General features: G+C 39.8%; 2 protein-coding genes across 2 annotated transcripts; both read right to left on the bottom strand.

The window, feature by feature from the left end:
* Positions 1 to 1857: 1857 nt before the first annotated feature.
* LOC106087258 (SPRY domain-containing SOCS box protein 3) lies at positions 1858 to 8524 on the bottom strand. The gene is made up of 3 exons (XM_059365843.1): positions 8436 to 8524; positions 7709 to 8367; positions 1858 to 3056 (listed from the first exon to the last, which is right to left on the bottom strand). The coding sequence occupies exons 2-3, from the start codon at positions 8333 to 8335 to the stop codon at positions 2805 to 2807; spliced, it is 879 nt and encodes a 292-aa protein (XP_059221826.1). The 5' UTR covers positions 8336 to 8367; positions 8436 to 8524; the 3' UTR covers positions 1858 to 2804.
* Positions 8372 to 13928, bottom strand: LOC106087257 (uncharacterized). The gene is made up of 2 exons (XM_013252243.2): positions 12427 to 13928; positions 8372 to 8732 (listed from the first exon to the last, which is right to left on the bottom strand). The coding sequence occupies exon 1, from the start codon at positions 13364 to 13366 to the stop codon at positions 12455 to 12457; it is 912 nt and encodes a 303-aa protein (XP_013107697.1). The 5' UTR covers positions 13367 to 13928; the 3' UTR covers positions 8372 to 8732; positions 12427 to 12454.
* Positions 13929 to 20275: the final 6347 nt, after the last annotated feature.

Genomic DNA, 20275 nt, shown 5'->3' with positions numbered 1-20275 from the left:
AGGGAGTATATCTATGGTGCTCCAACAAAAGTTGTGGATCGATTATGGATAGCGACCAACGTTCAGTTGAGTGGTTGTTTGACAACGCAACCAAAATAAAAATTTGTATTATGTATGGCAACTTTTGTCAATTGATGTCGATAATAGTGTTTTGGCAGTCTAGCAGCTATAAATTGTGTAAACAATTAATAAACCCAACACATAAAATTCTAGAAGTTGTGAAATACCATGAGTAAACATTTTATTTTTAATTTAAAGCACCGTTGAACTACCTTTTTATTTATTAACTTAACTTATTATAAAATATCATTTCATTTAGCCGTTTGGTGCTCTTAATGGTTTTCTTTAGCTGCTCCAGACTCAATAATTTTTCAACACTTAAGAGCTCGCCTACTTCATTTATATTCAAATTCAATTTATGTTTGTTTGTCGGTTTGTTTGTTTGTTCCGTATAGACTCAAACACGGCTGAACCGATTACCTTGAAATTTTCACAGATTGTGTAGGTTGGTCTGAAAAGAATCAAGAGGCTATAAAATTTTTTGATATCGGGAGGGGGGCGGACCCTCCCCCATACTCCAAAAGTACTACCCAAAAATAAAAGTGGGCCGTTTGGGACAATATGGGATTCAAATGAAAGGTATTCAAGAGTAGAGTACGAATTTCATAATACTGGGTTGCCAAAAAGTAATTGCGGATTTTTCATATAGTCGGCGTTGACAAATTTTTTCACAGCTTGTGACTCTGTAATTGCATTCTTTCTTCTATCAGTTATCAGCTGTTACTTTGAGCTTGCTTTAGAAAAAAAATGTAAAAAAAGTATATTTGATTAAAGTTCATTCTAAGTTTTATTAAAAATGCATTTACTTTCTTTTAAAAAATCCGCAATTACTTTTTGGGCAACCCAATAGGAGTTTGGTCCAAGTACCTGGTGGGCCGCCTCAGTCCCAAAACCTCTTAAAATAGGTGTATTTGGCGATCATGACAATATGGGAATCAAATAAAAGGTACTCGGGAGTAGATTATGAATATGGTCAGGAAGTAGTAATAGGCTTCATAATTTACTGATATCGAAAGGGGCGGACCCTCTACCGTTACCCCAAAAACACCACCCAAAATAAAAAGTGGACCGATAAGGACAATATGGGTATGAAATGAAAATTATTCGGGAGTAGATAACGAATCTGGAGAGTAGAATACAAATATGGTAAAAAATTTAGTCTAAGATCTCATCAGGGCGCCCCAACACCGAAACTCTCCCAAACTGACATATTGGATGTTCTTTCAATATGGGGCTCAAATGAAAGGTATTCGGGAATAGATTTCGAATCTGGCACACAAAATCAGATCGGAGTATAGGGGGTCACGCCACCCTTCAAAAATGCCATTAGACCCATTATGACTATATGATACTTGGCTGAACCGATTTCCTTAAAATGTTCATAGATTGTGTATGTTTGTCTGGAAGGAAACATAGGCTTTATAATTTTTAGATATCGGGTAGAGGCGGGCCCTTACCCCAAAAGCACCACCCAGTCTTACCCCATAAACACCACCAATATCCGAATGTGGTCCCATGGGTACAATAAGGGTATCAAATGAAAGGTATAGGAGACCAGAAAACGAATATGGTATTAAAATTAGGGTCCAAGTATCCAGCGGGTCTCCCCACCCAACCCCAAAACAGCGGGCCCCCCAAACCCCTCTAAACAGATATTTTGGAAGTTCATATCAATATGGGACCCAAATAAAAGTATTAGGCAGTAGATTACAAATATGACATAAAACATTAGGTCCCAGAAATATGGATAACAAAAGTTAGGGCTCTGGGGGCTGAAAATAATCTAAAGCAAAGAAATTTGATTTTAGTACATCGATAAAAGTTTTATTTTTATTAACAACTATATTGTTTTTGTTTGGTTTAATACATAAAATTTTCGAATACAGATTTTTCTTTCGAAGAATAAATATTTTTGTTATCAATTCAATATGAGTTTAAAAAAACAAAGAATAAAAGTAAGTAATATGTATAAGTTAGTTTTGGTGGTTATTGATCTACTTAAAGTTAAAGTTATTTATAAAGACATTAAAATGACTAGAATCTTCGCTCATGTCCATTCATTCAAAATGTTCTCCTCTCCTTTAAATATACAAATAGTACAGAGTTCTCAAAAAAAAAAAATTAAAAAGGGAAGTACAACTTCAAATTGAATTTTTTAAATAATAAACTAAAAATTCCAATAAAAAAATAAAAATAAATTAAAAAAACTTATATCACAATATTGCACCAACATGGCCTGTTTTTTTTTGCTTGGGGGGAAGAAAAAAAAAATGTTGACAAGATTCAATTTTGTTCATGACTAGATTTTTGTTTGCGAATTAAAACTATTTTTTTTTCAGTATATCTTAAAAATAAAAACTAATTTTCTATAGTAAAAACAAAAGTTTTTAAGGTGTTGTTACATTTATAACTACATACACAATCAATGTCGAATGCCTATAAGCCATGGAATGCTCATATGTGAACAGTATGAAAATAGTTTTCTCTCTTACATTTTGGTTTCTGTTCTAGATTCTTTGTCTTATTAATTTTTTGTTTTAAATTTAAGTATGGCACTGTAAGCTTCACGGTTATATTGGAAATCCCTATGGAAAGTTAAGTGCCCCTGCTTGGTAGCTGCTCTTCCCATCTGCTATCTACACTAACAGATTGGTACCTACTTCAAACGAAAAAATTTAAATTTGCCTTATAGTTACTACAGATTTTTATGTTTGTGATGTGTTTCTATGCAGAGATTTGGCTATTTAAAATTCAAACAACATATCGTAGTTATCCACCTGTCGCAAAGGTACATTTTCAGTAATGGCTTCACTCAAATAGTTCGTTATAATCGAAGGCAATTTTAATTTTGTCAGATCATGTCGTGTCCTTATGTGCTTCATAACTTCAGCCCGGCACATATCCTGTAGGTGACCAATTTCACTGCGTGTACTTTTCAGTGTCATTTCCGTTTTGGCAGCAGTAGAACATACAATGGGATACAAGGGTTCTTTGATCTGAAAATTATAGGGAAAATCAATTTAAAATCTTGAAATGTTGTAGTTTTTAAAGGCATTTTGTTTGAAATGTCCCGATCGTCCCATAACAAAATTTAGACAGTTATTACAACAACCCTCTCCCTTAGGAAAGGGTTTAAAAGCAATTCTTTTCCTAAGAAAAGGGTACTAAAACTACGCTTACCCTTGGAAAGAGTCCAAGGGCTATACCTTTCCTTAAGAAAGGGTACAAAAGCTATCCTTTCCCTAAGAAATTGGTAATAAAATTATCCTTAGCCTTAGGAAAGGCTACTAAAACTACCCTTTCCCTTAGGAAAGGGTACCAAAGCTTCTCTTTTCCTTAGGAAATGGTACTAAATCTATCATTTCCCTTAAGAAAGGGTACAACAACTCTCCTTTTCCTTAGGGAAGATTACTAAACTAAACCTTTAGGAAAGGGTACTAAAACTTACCTTTTCCTTAGAAAAGGGTACTAAAACTTCCCTTTTCCTTAGAAAAGGGTACTAAAACTACCCTTTTCCTTAGAAAGGGTACTAAAACTATTCTTTCCCTTAGGAAAGAGTACTAAAATTACCCTTTTCATCAGAAGAGAGTACTAAAATTACCCTTTCCCTTATGGAAGGTACTAAAACTACCATTTCCGTTATGAAACGCTACTAAAACTGCTGTTTCCCTTGGGAAAGGGTACTAAAACTACCCTTTTCCTTAGAAAAGTGTGCTAAAATTTCCTTTTTCTTTAGGAAAGGGTATTTAACCTATCCTTTCCCTTAGGAAAAAGTGCTAAAACTACCCTTTTTCTTAGAAGAAGGTACCAAACTTCCCTTTTCATTAGGAAAGGGTACTAAAACTACCCTTTCCCTTAGAAAAGGGTACTAAAGCAACCCTTTCCCTTAAGAAAGGAAAGGAAAGTAGTACTCATTTCCCTTTTCATTAGGAAAGGGTACTAAAACATCCCATTCCCTTAGAAAAGGGTACTAAAGCAACCCTTTCCCTTAAGAAAGGGTACTAAAACTACCCTAATCCTTAGGAAAGGGTACCAAAATTACCCTTACCTTTCGGAAATGGCATTAAAACTACTCTTTTCCTTGGGAAAGGGTACTAAAATTACCCTTTTCTATAGGAAGGGTACTAAAACTACCCTTATCCTTAGGAAAGGGAAATCTACCCTATCCATTAGGAAAGGGTAATAAAACTACCCTTTCCCTTTGGAAAGGTTACTAAAACTACCCTTTCTCTAAGGGAAGGTTACTAAAACTACCCTTACCCTTAGGAAAGGGTACTAAAATTACCCTTTCTCTAAGGGAAGGTTACTAAAACTACCCTTACCCTTAGGAAAGGATACTAAAACTTCCCTTTTCCTTAGAAAAGGGTACTAAAACTACCGTTTTCCTTAGAAAATGGTACTAAAACTACCGTTTCCCTTAGGAAAGGGTACTAAAACTATCCTTTCTCTTAGGGAAGGTTACTAAAACTATCTTTACCCTGAGAAATGGGTACTAAAACTTCCCTTTTCCTTAGAAAAGGCTACTAAAACTACCGTTTTCCTTAGTAAAGGGTACTAAAACTACACTATCCATTAGGATAGGGTAATAAAACTACCCTTTCCCTTAGGAAAGGCTACTAAAACCACCCTTTCCTCTGGGAAAGGGTACTAAAACTACCCTTTATCTTGGGGAAGGGTACTAAAACTACCCTTACCCTTAGGAAAGGGTACTAAAACTACTCTTTGTGCTAAAACTACCCTTTTCCTTAGAAGAAGGTAATAAAACTACCCTTTTCCTTAAAAAAGAGTGCTAAAAATACCATTTTCCTTGGAAGAAGGTACTAAAACTTCCCTTACCCTTAGGAAAGGCTACTTAAAGTACCCTTTATCTTAGAAAAGGGAACTAAACCTACCATTTCCCTTAGAAAAGGGTAATAAGACTACCCTTTCCTCTAGGAAAGATTACTAAAACTACCCTTTCTCTTAGGGAAGGGTACTAAAACTATCCTTTCCCTTAGGAAAAAGTACGAAAACTACACTTTTCCTTAAAAGAGAATACTAAAACTACCCTTTCCCTTATGAAAGGCTACTAAAACTATTCTTTCCCTTAGGAAAGAGTACTAAAACTACCCTTTTCCTTAGAAGAGAGTACTAAAACTATCCTTTTCCTTAGAAGAGAGTACTAAAACTACCCTTTCCCTTATGAAAGGCTTCTAAAACTAAGCTTTCCCTTGGGAAAGGGTACTAAAACTACTGTTTCGCTTGGGAAAGGGTACTAAAACTACCTTTTTCTTTATGAAAGTGTACTAAAACTTCCCCTTTTCTTGGGAAATGGTACTAAAACTCCCCATTTTCCTTAGAAGAGGGCACTAAAACTTTTCGCTTAGAAAAGGGTACTAAAACTACCCTTACACTGAGGAAAGGGTACTTAAACTACCCTTTATCTTAGAAAACGGAACTAAAACTACCATTTCCCTAAGGGAAGGGTACTAAAACTGCCATTTCTTTTAGGAAAGGGTCCTAAACTACCATTTCCCTTCGGAAAGGGTACTAAAACTACTTTTTCTCTTAGGAAAGACAACTAAAACTATATTTCCCCTAAGAAAAGAGTTCTTAAACTACCCTCTCACTTACTAAAGCGTATCAAAACTATTATTTCCCTTACGAAATGGTATCAAAACCATTATTTCGCTTAGGAATGTCTATCAAAACTATTATTTCGCTTAGTGAAGTGTAATAAAACTATCTTTTCCCATAATAAAGGGTATTAAAACTACTATTCCCTTAGGAAAGATTATTTAAGTACCCTTTCCTTTGGTAATGGGAAGTAAAAGTACTCTTTCTTTATCCAAAGGGTAGTAAAACTACCCTTTATTTTGCAAAGGTTACAAAATGTACCTTTTTCTTTTCCAAAGGTTAGTTAAACTACCCTTTTCCTTTGCCAATGGGTACTTAAACTACCCCTTCCTTTGCCAATGGGTGCTAAGACTACGCTTTCCTTTGCCAAACTACACTTTCCTTTGCTAAAGGATACTAAAACTGTTCTTTCCTTTGCCAATGGATTCTGAAACTACACTTTCCTTTGCCAAAGAGTACTAAAACTATTCTTTCCTTTGGCAAAGGGTACTAAATCTGCTCTTCCCTTTGCCAAGGGGTACTAATACTACTCTTTCCTTTGCCAAAGGACAACCCTTTACTGGTTCAAAGGGTACCCTTTTTCCAAAGACGATTCATTTAAACCCCATATTGTCCTGACCGCTCCATATGTCCGCTTTGATAATCTTGGGTTGTAGGGCAGTCCCCATGAATTGGGTTACAAATATTATTATTAGATAAGTACTTTTTTGCCAAACACCAAATTTGGGTATTAGATTCGTACTCTCCCACAGACCTTGCATTTACACCCCATATAGTCATTTGCACCCCATATAGTCGCTTATTCACTGTGGTGCCGTTTCTATTTTAAGGTCTATGATAAGGGACCTCCTTTTTATATCCGAGTCCGAACGGCGTGCCGCAGTGCGATACCTCTTTGGAGAGAAGTTTTACATGACATAGTACCTCACAAATGTTGCCAGAATTAGGAGGGGAAACCACCGCTGAAAATTTTTTCTGATGGTCTCGCCAGTATTCGAACCCAGGCGTTCAGCGTCATAGACGGACATGCTAACCTCAATTAATTCGCGTCTTTAAAGGGATCAAACCGCTTAAGCGATAAAATCGTTAACGCGATTGATTTGGCTAGCCGATTAGTTAGCGTAGGCGATGATCTCACTTACGCGATTAGTTTGCTCGGGCGATTAGTTTGCTCAGGCGATTTGTTCGCTCACGCCATTTGTTCGCTGACGCCATTTGTTTGCTGAGGCAATTAGTTCGCTTTTGCGATTAGTTCGCTTACGCGATTAGTTCGCTTACGCGATTAGTTCTCTTACGCGATTAGTTCGCTTACGCGATTAGTTCGCTTACGCGATTGGTTCGCTTACGTGATTAGTTCACTTACGCGATTAGTTCGCTTACGCGATTAGTTCGCTTTCGCGATTAGTTTGCTCACGCGATTTGTTTGCTTACGCGATTAGTTTGCTCAGGCGATTAGTTCGCTTCCGCGATTTGTTAGCTTAAGCCAAGAGTTTGCTTACGCGTTTCGTTCGCTTTCGCGATTAGTTCGCTTTCGCGATTAGTTCGCTTTCGCGATTAGTTCGCTTACGCGATTAGTTTGCTTACGCGATTAGTTCGCTTACGCGATTAGTTCGCTTACGCGATTAGTTCGCTTACGCGATTAGTTCGCTTACGCGATTAGTTCGCTTACGCGATTAGTTCGCTTACGCGATTAGTTCGCTTACGCGATTAGTTCGCTTACGCGATTAGTTCGCTTACGCGATTAGTTCGCTTACGCGATTAGTTCGCTTACGCGATTAGTTCGCTTACGCGATTAATTCGCATTAGCAATTCATTCGCTTTCTCAATTAGTTCGCGGTTCGTTCGCTTCTGCGAAACGTTTACTAAAGCGATTTGTTTTATTTTTTTATAAAGATTTTTCTGATCGAGATGATGTAGAATGTATAAATTTGTAGAGTCTACGATCAAAGTTTAGAGAAGTTAGAGGTGCCCATCCTATATTGGAAGCTAAAAAAATTGAGTAACACTTTACATTGCATCAAACTCTACTCACCTTATCCAGTCCCCGAAATGCCACTCCCAGACATTCGCCATCCTTGTAATACGTCAAAGTTCCTTCGATACCATCGAATAGTAAACCCACAACAGTGGCTTGATTTTCCTTAAAACGATCCGTGTATATAAGTGCTATACCTTTGTGCCACAAAACACCCTTGTGCGACAGACCCCAGCCATGCTCATTTTCACCCAACATATTGCGAAATGAATTCGCATGCAGACGAGCCTTTCGCGTGCCTATGCCAAACATGATGCTAGTTCCGAATATCCTTTGTGACACATGTAGTTCCCAATAGAAACGACCATTATTCAGTGTCCGCTTACCCACCACTCCGGCAGTACCCTTGCTCCAATTCGGATGAAAATGTACTGTGCGTTCATTGGGGCCACTCAGTACAGTCTCCTTGGAACGATGCCTTCGGCTCCAGGTCCAAGTGTCTTCACAACCATTCTCGAGTGGTATAGTGACTTTTTTATTGCTGCCCAAACGTTTGCTGGCGTTTGAGATGGAACTGTTGTTTGGTCGCACCGAGCGTCTTCTATGACGCGGCGAAGTATTGGGGGAGGTAGTTGTACTGGCACCGCCACTACCAGCGCCCCCATTGCTATCACTTGATGTCATTGTTGCTATTGTTGACGGTCCTTCTTCAAGTGCTGCTTGAGATAAATGGATGGATAGATGAATACTTTGTATTGTGGTCCTGATGAGTAGTAGTATGTACTTTGAGAGTGGTTTGATGATGTCTATGATTTACAAGTTCTTTGCATAATTGTTTCTTCCTACATTTCAATTGAGATAGATCAATTGTTTTGCGTAGATGTGTGTGTGTGTGTTTATGTATAGCTTCCTTTTTTGTTTTTATGTGAAAAGGATTTCAAAAGTCCTTCTGTGCTTGTAAGTGTCAATTAGAACACTTTCTACCCCATTCGTTGCCAGCAACGAGTATGGTCTACTGTTAACAGTGTGTTGGCCTTAATGTCCTCGTTTTGCCAGTGCTTTGAAATTTTTGTTGGCCCAGCTAAAATGAAATAAAAATAAAAACGAAGCAAATATGTTAGTAGGCCTACACAATTCTGGTGTTTTGCCAAAAAATTTCCTTCCCATTAAAATAGTTTCAAGCATTAACCTACTTTTTAATGTAACCTCCAAAAGGATAAAGGGGTTTGGGGGGAACTTGAAGGGCACATCGAAAGGGATGAGTGTAATAAAAATTTTTATTTTATTTCTTGGCTCTTGCTATAACTCTAAGCGACCATTCACTAGCAATATGAGAGCAAAATGGGTGGGCTATCTAAGGATATGAGGCTATGGTTTTTCCACTTAAATTATTTCATGGGTGTACATAATTTCCTATTTAAAATTTTTTCAATTTTATTATCACAAAAAGTTTGAAAAAAACTAATTGAAAATGTTTAAGACCTTGATTTTCATTTTTTTAATATGATTTGATGGAGCTGGTGCTCTTCACTCGCAGACACAAGCTGCTGGAGTTCAGACTCCCGTCCTTGCAGCTGTAAAAGGAAGCGAAGTACCTTGGCGTGGTCCTCGATTCGAAGCAATCATCACTTCGCTTTTTACTCTTGCAGTAAGGGGGTGACCCCTAAGATGCACCGGTATTGATTAGAATAAGGATATTCAGGATTCATCGATCTTCACTGATAGCTCCAAGATGAAGTCAGAGACGGGATTGGAAGGCCGAACCAGTCACCGGTCTTGCCTACGTGCTATTTATGGAGCTACTGAACATGATTAGAGATGGGTTTCTACCGGGTAAAATACCCAATGCTTGGGGATTTTTTGGGTATTTGTAAATTTTCAGATATTTTGGTAATTGAAATCATTTTGCAGTAAATTTTTTATAATTTTTTTAGTCTTTGTATCTTAAATTGATTTTCTGATCTCATAAAATCGGACTATAGTTCTATATAACCGCTATATAGACCGATCTCCGGACTTAAAGTGTTGAGGCAAATAATTCCTCATTTTTCATCCGATTTCGATGAAATTTGGCAGAGTGAGTTTTGAAAGACTTCTACACCTTTTTTGTTGAATATCGTCCACATCGGAGAATTTTTGGATATTTTGGATCGAAATCGGATGAAAAATGCTCCTCTTATGAGCTCAATACTGTATATCGGAAGATTGCTGCATATGACAGCTATATCCAAATATTGTCCGATCTGGACCACATTCAACAAATAGGTGTAGGGGTCTACAGGAACTCAATGTGCCAAATTTCATCGAAATCGAAAGAAAAATGCTCTTTTTATAGGCTCAGTATACTATGACGGCAAATCGGTCTATATGGCAGCTTTATCCAAAAACGGTCCGATCTGAACCACATTTGACAGAAATGGGTAGGGATCTACCAGAACTCACTGTGTCAATTTTCATTGAAATTAGATAATAAATGGATCTTTTATGGCCTTAATACCCTATATCGGGAGATCGGGTGGTCGGTCTATAGGGCAGCTATATACAAATGTGGTCCGATCTGGACCACACTTCACAGAAATGGGTGGGGGTCTAGCAGAACTCACTGTGCCAATTTTCATTGAAATTAAGTAATAAATGGATCTTTTATGGCCTTAATACCTTATATCGGGAAATCGGGTGGTCGGTCTGTAGGGCAGCTATATCCAAATATGGTCCGATCTGGACCACACTTCATAGAAATGGGTGGGGGTCTAGCAGAACTCACTGCTTTCATCTCATTGAAATCAGATAACTAAATTGCGATTTTATGAGATTAGAAGGTCAGGTTTATATAAAAAGAATACGAAATCATCAAAAATTGTTAATAACCAGCTTTTGGGTATATATGGGTAAATAACCGGGTATTTACCCAATTAACCGGATAAATAGCTTTTGGGTATTTACCCATCGTCCATCTCTAAACATAGTAGATGAGACGGCGAGAGCTGGGTCGCACAGGGGGAAAGAAGCAAAAAAAAACTAGTAAAGCCCCTAAAGCCGAATATCCCTGAACGAAAATTTGGCAACAATAAACAAATTGTCGAAATATCGAGGTGACAAACTTAAGGGGCCTGCCCAGACAACGCTAGCACCCCAACTCAACCCATTTCAAATTTCAACCCATTCGAATGCGTAGTTAGCTTTACGCATTCGACCGCTATCATGATTTCGACAGACGGACGGACGGACAGACGAACGGACATAGCTAGATCGACTCAGGACGTCGGGACGATCAAGAATATATATGCTTTATGGGGTCTTAGATGAATAATACGAGGTGTTACAAATCCGAAAATGTCAATAGGACTACGACTGCACACCGATTTTACTACCCTTCAGGGGCTCAATCTAAGCCGATTTGGCTGATATTTCGCATAGTGATTTCTACTATGGTCTCCAACATCCAAACCAAGTATGATCCAAATTGATCCATATCCTGATATAGCCATCTAACCTTATTCGTATGAGAGCCTCAACGATCTACATCAGTATTGGGTATCTGTGCAAAATTTCAAGTAGTTAGCATTACGCATTCAACCGCTATCATGATTTCGACAGACGGTCGGAGGGACGGACATACGAGCGGGCATAGCTAGATCGACTTAGGACGTCGGGACGATCAAGAATATATATAATTTATGGGATTTTAGACGAAAAATTCGATGTGTCAACGGGATTACGACTGCACTGGTGGGGTCCTTCGAAGATAGTTGTCCTCTTCGAGAAAGGAAAATCAGCCCAAGAAAACCCTTGGATGACCGGGGAGATTCGCATATTGGGAAAGAGGTCCGCAGACTTTTTAACAGAGCACGTCGTAAAAAAGGCAAAGTTTATTGGGATGTGTATTACACACGGCTCAAGCACTAGAAGTAGATTACCAGAGCGGAAAAACGTGCCTCCTGGAAGCTTTTCTGCGAACAGGTCGTTATCGTTAATGACGCCGCCAAGATAAAAAGTTTTCTCAAAAACCCATGTCCAATCTGAACTTTAGTAGACCCTATGGGAGTGAGAGCAGACACAACAGAGGACATGTTGAGGCATTGGAGGAAAACCCATTTTCCACAGCATACGAAGGGACTCACGGAGACACCGGAATCTTGGAATAATGACGTTGATCGAAGGTTTATAAGTACGGAATTTATGGTGAAGGAATCCTTGAGGAGCTTCAAACCATTTAACATTATGGATTTATTCCGCCCAAACTTATCAAAGATGTCAGAGGTCATAACAGTAAAGAAAGGGGAAAACACCGTAGAGTAGAGGTTAGTATGTCCGCCTATGACGCCGAACTCCTGGGCTCATATCGCGGCGTGAAACCCAGAAAAATTTTTCGGGGGTGATTATCCCCTTACTATGATAGGCTACATTTGTGAGGTACCTGCCATGTTCAATGTTCTCCATCAAGTGGTGTCGCTATGCGGCACGCCTTTCAGTCTCGGCATAAAAAAAGAGGTCCCTTACCATAGAGCTTAACTTTTATCGGTCTGCACTCATTGATATGAGAGAAGTATCCATAATGGAAAGTTCATGGAAAATTTAGAAGGTGTTTACACATATGGTAGCTATATTAGGTTGGCCGATTCGGACCATAGTTCCTATTCGACATTTCATCCAAATGCATATGAGTTTCGCTTTCCAGATGCTTTAAATTAGATGATCGGATGAATAGTCTTTAGCTGAACCGAGTTGGAACCTTGAAGGGAAGATAAAGTTATCTTAAAATATAATTTACTTACATTTCAGCTGTCAGCTGACACGTATATCCTATAAATACGATGTCGACAATGGAGCTGATGTGTCAGCGTTGCTGATCGTTTCGCAAGAGACAAAACTTTGCTCTGATGTAACTCTGACCAATACAGGTGATGGCGAACGTGGCGTTTCACAGCAGGTTCCAAAGCTATATGTAGTCTCTACCACAGAGGGGCTGTGAGGTGAGGGTAAATCCAGAAATTCTTGTGAATTCTCCAATGGCCTGTCGTCAAGTTGGGACAAACTACTGCTGGTGTTTGTCAATGACTCAATTGTCTGATAACCCGAATCCTGATAATAAGACGAAGTATTGCTAGAGGCGGGAGAATGCACACCATTTATTGCTTCATATAAAGGCGGAGGCGGCGGTGGTGGTTGAGGTTGAGTTTGAGGTGTTTGATAGCTGCCGTTGGTGTTTTTATGTTGTTCCGCTGCCAGGCTACGTTGCTGCAAGGTGCGCTTTAGTTCCCGTTTAATTTTACGCAACTGCTTGTATTCCACATTACGACTCAAAAATCCCCCACCCAAGGGACACCAATTACTCGATTGCTGTTGTTGTTTGTGCACTTGCAATTCCTGCAAATGGAAATGATGGCGGCAATAGCCTTGAGGTGTGTTGGCACAAAAACGGCAGGACTCGGCCCTGTTGCCCAACGAGCTGAGCAGGGATGAGGCCGAAGACGATGCTGGCGAGGTGCTGGTGGCTGCTGGCGAGGTAGTAGCCGTGCCTGTGGTGTAGCGCCTTTTTTTCGATTTTTTCGTTTGCCTATAGTCGTCTATGAGAAATTTGGCACCTTTGGCTTCAGCGGCTTCTTTGAGTAGACGTACGTTTTTCGGATTTATCCATCGGTCATGTATGTGTAGTACCAGGCGTTGACAATAAAGGCAGATTGATTTGAAGAACAGCAACAACACGATAATCATTCAGATGAATTTTTTTCTTGGGCTCATAGATGCATAGGACAATGGAGCAAAATACGATAGATGGGAAGGAGGAAATGTTAGGCTTTTGCTGTTGCCGAGAATTTCTTTATATTGGTGGGGGAGGGGGTGGGTGTGGGTTCTATTGTGGCCTTTCTCACTGATTTTCGGTTAAGGGTGGTTGGTTATGGTGTTTCTGCTTCTTCTTATTTTTTTTTTTTAGTTACAACTATTTAAGATTTTTCCATACCAATTGCAGTTTTCAACATAAACACAATATTCAAATTGAATTTTTGGAAAACTTTTTTTTTTAATTTCCAAACCACCCAAAAAAGCAACCCAAAAGTTGTAACTTTGCTTTCTTCTTCATTTAGTTTTTTTTTAAATGAATGAATTTTCCTTAAACGTCTGTCTTTCTCTATTCCAATATGACTTGTGACTGACTGCTAAGGCTGTGTGGGCCTAACGACGTTCATTGAAGGGCAAACACCTACTCTGCACTGCACTGCTCACCACCGCTTGCTTGGCTGTGCTGTTTGTTGTTCCTTCACCTCCATCTATAAACTGACTGGGACTTGTTTGGCCTGCCTGTTCATTGCTCTGACATTCGGTCGCATATCTAACTACCCTTATTCTTGTCATTATACCGCATACACACACACACACAGGCACAAACACAAACACTTTCCATAGGCAATCGCAGCGCTCAGCTCGATGTTATCGCCTTTTAAGTGTTCCATTGACGGTTCTCTTGGTCTCTGTGTGTGGTTTTGTTCTCAATTTCACCCCTCATCTGTTTACATTTTCCCTTTTCGCGCTCTATCTTTGTCATGTACATTTATTATCGCTTCATGTGTTGTATTTGGGAACATTATTACCGGCTTTCCTTTGATTCAGGGATTCGCGATTCCATGGCACAAAACACCTTCGACAATCACAAGAGAATGTCAGAAAGGGGGGTTGGTGTAAACTTTGCTGCATTTTACATTCAAAGGAACTTTCATATGAAAAAAAAGCTGCTGTCATAAGGGATACCATCCCTTGCCAAGAGAATAACAGAGAGAGAGAGCAGTAAGAATCTAAAGCTTTTGTTGCACAATGGTCCGTGCTAACTTCCGTGGTTCCATTAGTAACACCTCGAAAAGTTGTCCACAAATGGGCCCTGTACAGAGACGATTCGCTGGCGCCTAATGTGACAAGGCACCCTATCTAGAGCGATTGACAGCCCGAACACTAGGTTGAGGCGTGGGGTTAGTAGCACACCCATTGTGCTTGGGAGCCTCAGTCGGCGCTATCGGCGCCTGCAGGAATAAAAGCCGCCCAGTCCATAGCGGCTTCAATAAGGGACAAAACCATTCAGCCAATTCGTATCGTAATTGCGCCCTCTTGAGGCTCAAGAAGTTAAATCGGGCGATCGTTTATATGTTAGCTATATCAGATTATGGACCGAAGGGAGAAGATGCCTTCTAGTTCCTGCCGCTGAACCATCCAGATCGCTTTAAAAAACCCAACAACTTGCGAACGTTCACATACGCTAAACCAGATATGTTCTGAAAGAAATGGGAACCTAAAGGGGAACTCCTTCTGACTGCCAGTGTGGGAAGTAAGTTTGTTTCTCGTTTCGCATGGCCTGGCACCCAACCAACGTAGCTGTCACATGAGCAAAGAGAAAGCTCCCTTAGCCTCACGGTAATAATCGAAGCAATTTGTCTAGCCACAATGTCCAATACACAACCGGATCCAAAGGATGGCTTGATTGAGCATCAATGCCATCCATTGGATCCGGTTGTGTATTGAATAGAAGTTTGACTTTTGAAGAGCCGTCCACCAGACCACAACATCATTTAGCATTATACCCAGTGCATGACGCGCGGTCTAAACCCCAACTTGTGCCAATGGCTCTCTGAAAGGCGTATAGAGCAAGAGTTGCCTTTCTTGCCCTTTCCAAAATGTAGGATTTGAAGTTCAATTGTCTGTAGAGCAAACCACCCAGGTATTTTGTGCTTTCTATAAATGGAACATTTTGTCCAACCAAGGAGACAAGTGCCAATGTAGGCAACTTGTATCTCCTGCTGAAACGAACTAATTCTGTCTTGCATGGATTTATACCTAGACCACTTTTGGTAGAGCTTCCTGAAGTATATCTCTTAGGAAACTTCAGCAATAGTCATTTAATCATCACACGCGACCACTTTTACACCTGATCATTTGGTAAAAAAGTTTTAATATGGCAGGATACCTCACAATATACCAGGATACCTCACGATACCAGCATTAGTAAGTGAATAACAACCGCTGAAAAATGTTCGGATGTTCACGCCGGGATTTGAACCCAGGCGTTCGACCAGCATTAGTAAGTGAATAACAACCGCTGAAAAATGTTCGGATGTTCACGCTCTGCGCCATGGTGGTCTCCAGTGCATCTTTGTGCCACTGGTTTCGACAAATTTAAGGAATACGGAAGACCGAGTTAAGGATGTCTGAGAAGTTCGAGGTGATATTTCGATGTTTAAAACCGTCCGACCTAAACAACTCAATTTGCTTGCCTGCGCATGCTGTCACTTGCCGCACCATATTTTGCAATATGTACGACTGAAGTCCTATGAGTCCCCTATATCAAAAGCCATATTAATGTCCTTTTAATTTTGCCCGGATTTTTGCCTGCCGTACCGTGTTATAGTTCGAAAGCGAGAAACAGTCTCTGTTTCTCCTCTAGCTTCTCGCACTCAAACTGAAGAGTCGTTTTAGGCATCCGATCCAAAACTTTTTCCTACCGTCTCCCAGATTCTGTAGATTTGGTGTGATCTGGTTCCACCTTCTATTCACACTCGCAACATAGCACTATCGCAGTTTCATAGCCACAGTGGCTACTTCGTACTTAAACTGTATATCTATCTTAACAAATTTCTTTAAAAATAAAACGCAAACCATTTAAAATGTTTCTAAAACTTCATAATCGGCTTGAAGTACAATGAAAACATCTATGAATGGAACTCCACTGCGTTCATATGGCCACCGCGCACACTTTTGCACCTATCAATACCTTGGACTCAATTTTCGATGACTCCGCCACACATTTCAGCCGAAACGGATGCTTTGTTCCCGTTCAATGTTGGCTCTGAGCTCTTCCGAGGTCGTCGGCCTGTTGGCCTAGACTAATGAATTGACGTAGCCCCAAAGAAAATAGTCCAGAGGCGTCAAATCGCACGAACAGGGAAGACTATCTTTTCGTACATTTCTTGAGAAAACACGTTCATCAAACTTTCTCTTCAATAAATCGATTGGAACGTGTGCTGTGTGGCACCGTCCGCAATGACAAAGAAGTAGGGCCTAATGACGCCGCCGGCATGCAAACCGCATCAAATAGTTATTTTTTGTGGGTGAAGTATTGATTCGTGAAGCATATGTGGATTTTCATCTGACCAATAAGCCAAAAATGAGCTTCGTCACTTAAGAAGATTTTGCTTTGATGATTTCGCTCTTAAAGTAGCGGTCACCTCCGAATCCGCATTTCGGTAGTAAATTTTTATGATTTGCGGATGTTTGTTGATGTACATTACCATTATGATAATGTTGAGTTTACTGGATAAATTGACAGTGACAGTTCGATGATTAGTGGAAGAGAGCGTTCACAAATTAAATTTAAAGTTGTGATGTCCCAATTGGAAAACTCTGGAAATCTAGAATTGTCTCCATTGGCCTAGTAGGTATGGTTCCCATCGCCCCGCCTATGCCAAGAATATGTGTTCTCTGAAACTCTTAAGTTACTTATGTTGCTCTCTCCTCTCCGCCGTCGTCCACCAAACTGCCGAGGCGTTAATTAGTCTTGTTCTAATTATGCTTCTGTTGAGCCAAAAGACTATGCTTGGATCCATTTCGAGTCAACGGCCTGCCTTCATAGTGCCCAAAATCGGTGCGCTTTCTCAGCACGCCCCTGAATGCGACACTTCCAGTTCAATTTCCCATCCAAGATCACTACTAAGTATTTGAGCTTGGCAAATATCGCAAACTTTTTGTTAATGTTCACCTTGACTCGTCATTCCCGTGAACCGGTAGATTTTAGTCTTCTTTGGCTTAAAATTCCATTCCCCTAGGTGTATCCCAGTCGTATGGCATCTCTAAGACCCTTTCGGCATTCCTACATAGCTGTTCCGGACCTTTACCACTTGGAAGTGTTATATCATCTGCTGCGCAGGGGTTCAAATCCTCTTCAGCCAGGATCCGTAATAGGTTATTTATGGTTTTCACTCATAGGAGTGGCGTGCCCTGTATCACTTTCTCACTTATCTTTATGTCATGGGGTCGACAATTTATTTATCTGATATAACCAGTTTCTAAGGAGGACTTGGTCCACCCAATACTGGTCCAAGGATTGGATCAGTTTGTTGGACCTCGCATTACTAACTTACTTTACTTTAATTGGCTATGACAGAATATTTGTTCCACTAACGGAACGTAGAATAGCGTTCCAAGCGCCTCAATCTTCTGCGCTCATTCTAAAATCTCTGACACCAAGTTTCGAGGTGTCTCCCACCACTTGATCTTTCCATCGGGCTTTTGGTCTTCTCGGTTTGCCTGTACCACCGTGTTTGCCTTCAAAAGACTTCTTTGCTGGAGCTTCTTCATGCTTTCTGACAACATGACCTAGCCAACGCAGCCGTTGTATTTTGATGCGTGTTACTATGCTTTCGTCGTCATACAGCTCGTGGTTCATACATCTCCTATATTCTCCATCAACGTAAACTGGTCCATATATTTTATGAAGAATCTTTCTCTCAAATACTCCAAGCACTACCTCATCTGCTTTCACAAATACTAATGCTTCAGAACCATGTAACAGCACGGGTAGTATCAGTGTCCTGTATAGTGTAATCTTCGTCTGTCGAGAGGTGGCCTTGTTTCTAAACTGCTTACTTAGTCCAAAGTGGCATCTGTTTGCCGGTATTATTCTTCGCTTTATCTCAAAACTGGAGTCATTCGTTTCGGTTACGGCGGTGCCGAGGTAAATAAAGTTACTGAATATCTCAAAGTTGTGGTTCCCAACTTTCTCCATTTTCTTTATCTGCTCGGTTGTACAAGGTGTTTTGGGAGTTGAAACCATCCATTTCGTCTTATGTCCATTTGCTGCTAATGCGGCTAAAATGGAGTATTATTCTTTAAGATATGATTGCGCAGTGGGCTCGAAGAGTAAGTGGAAGGTGATACATGACACCGGAGTGGGTAAACCCAAGTCAAACACTCGATACAAGGGGGTCTAGATGAACTCAACAGGAACTTCGTAAGCATATCCGATATACAAACGCACACGCAATTTTACGGTGATGATGATGAACCGGCTTTAATTTTTGATGCCCGTAGTCATTTTGAGTTTAGATGTATTAGCCATGAGGAAGTTTATGAGAGTTTTGTCCGTGTTAAGTCAAATGCAATTGGCTTGGACGAAGTTGATCCGAGCTTTATACGAATGTTACTTCCATATCTCCTACCGCACTTTACGAACCTGTTTAATTAAATTTTGAGCTCCAGTGTGTATTCTATTATTTGGAAGCATGCAAAGCATTATCCCCATTCCCAAATCCAACGTTGATTATCGGCCGATATCAATTCTATGCTATCTCTCTAAGGAAAATCTTCTAGAAAATTCTTCATGGACAGATGTCGGTATATCTTCACCAAGAGTCCCTGTTGTCAGAGAGACAGTCCGGCTTCCGTTCTAATCATAGTTGTATTACTGCATTGGTTGAAGTGGCTGAATCGGTCACAGATGACATTGATGAGAACAAAATTGGCTTTCTGGTTCTTTTGGATCACTCCAAAGCTTTCGAAACGATTGATCACCTGAATTTGTGCATGAAACTACGGAATTTTTTTAACTTCACATCAACGGAAACGAGTCTGATTATGTCATATCTGATCGATACAGGGCAGTCTGTATGCGCAGGGAATATATTATCTAACCCTTTGTTCGTACCTAAGGCGGTTCTCCAAGGCTCGATTATAGGTCCACTTCTCTTTTCATTATATGCGAACGACTTGCCTCGTCAACTAGCACACGGTCAGTTTATGATGTATGCTGATGACGTGCATATTTTTCAAAGCGGTTTTGTGGACAATGTAGACGACTGCATAAGTAAACTTAACGTGGACCTACATCGCGTTTATGACTGGGCGACTACAAATGGTTTGTTGTTAAATCCAAGTAAGTCTAAATGTTTGGTTGTTCACAAAAACAAGAATTTCAACATGCGACAACCGGATATATACGTTAATGGTCAGAGGATTGATATTGTATCTAGTGCGAAGAATTTAGGCGTGGTTTTAACAGTTCTTTGAGCTGGTCCGATCACGCTTACATTGCAGACGGGCAGACTTATGCAAAACTTCGTGCTTTATGGATCACACACTCTTTTACACCCATAAATATCCGAATTCTTTTGGCGAAAACATTCCTAGTTCCAGGTTTGATATATGGTTGTGAACTTTTTTCGAATTGTGATTCTTTGAGCCTACGAAAATTGAATGTAGCTTTTAACAGCATAGTCCGTTATGTGTAAGGTTTAAAAAGGAGTCAGCAAGTTTCACAATACGTACATTCTCTATTTGGACTTAGTTTCAACAATCTTCTAAATACCAGATCATTAATGTTTTCACATAAGATTATTGTGGAAAAGAAACCCAGATATTTGTTTGAGAGACTGAGATTTGCCCAATCTGATAGAGGAAGAAAGTTAATTCCTTTTAGAAGACGGAGTCTTATGTCTGAACGACAATTTTATATTAGCAACGTACGTCTTTGGAATAATCTACCACACGATATTCAATGGATCCCCAACACGATTACATTTAAAAAACGGCTTATTCAATTTTTCTCATGGTTACCTGATATTTCATTTCTTTAAATTTAGTTTTAAA

The sequence above is a fragment of the Stomoxys calcitrans genome, chromosome 3, assembly GCF_963082655.1.
Source record: "Stomoxys calcitrans chromosome 3, idStoCalc2.1, whole genome shotgun sequence".
Classification (NCBI taxonomy): domain Eukaryota; kingdom Metazoa; phylum Arthropoda; class Insecta; order Diptera; family Muscidae; genus Stomoxys; species Stomoxys calcitrans.
Note: the sequence above shows the minus strand (reverse complement) of the source record. Positions and strands in the feature narration are given on the sequence as shown.

What these genes read in the sequence shown, in the direction of transcription:
- LOC106087257 (XM_013252243.2), bottom strand. Translation starts at nt 13,366, where the DNA reads ATGATTATCGTGTTGTTGCTGTTCTTCAAATCAATCTGCCTTTATTGT.
- LOC106087258 (XM_059365843.1), bottom strand. Translation starts at nt 8,335, where the DNA reads ATGACATCAAGTGATAGCAATGGGGGCGCTGGTAGTGGCGGTGCCAGT. An exon ending in CATTTCGGGGACTGGATAAG is followed by an intron (nt 3,057 to 7,708) that starts GTGAGTAGAGTT and finishes TATAATTTTCAG; the next exon opens with ATCAAAGAACCCTTGTATCC.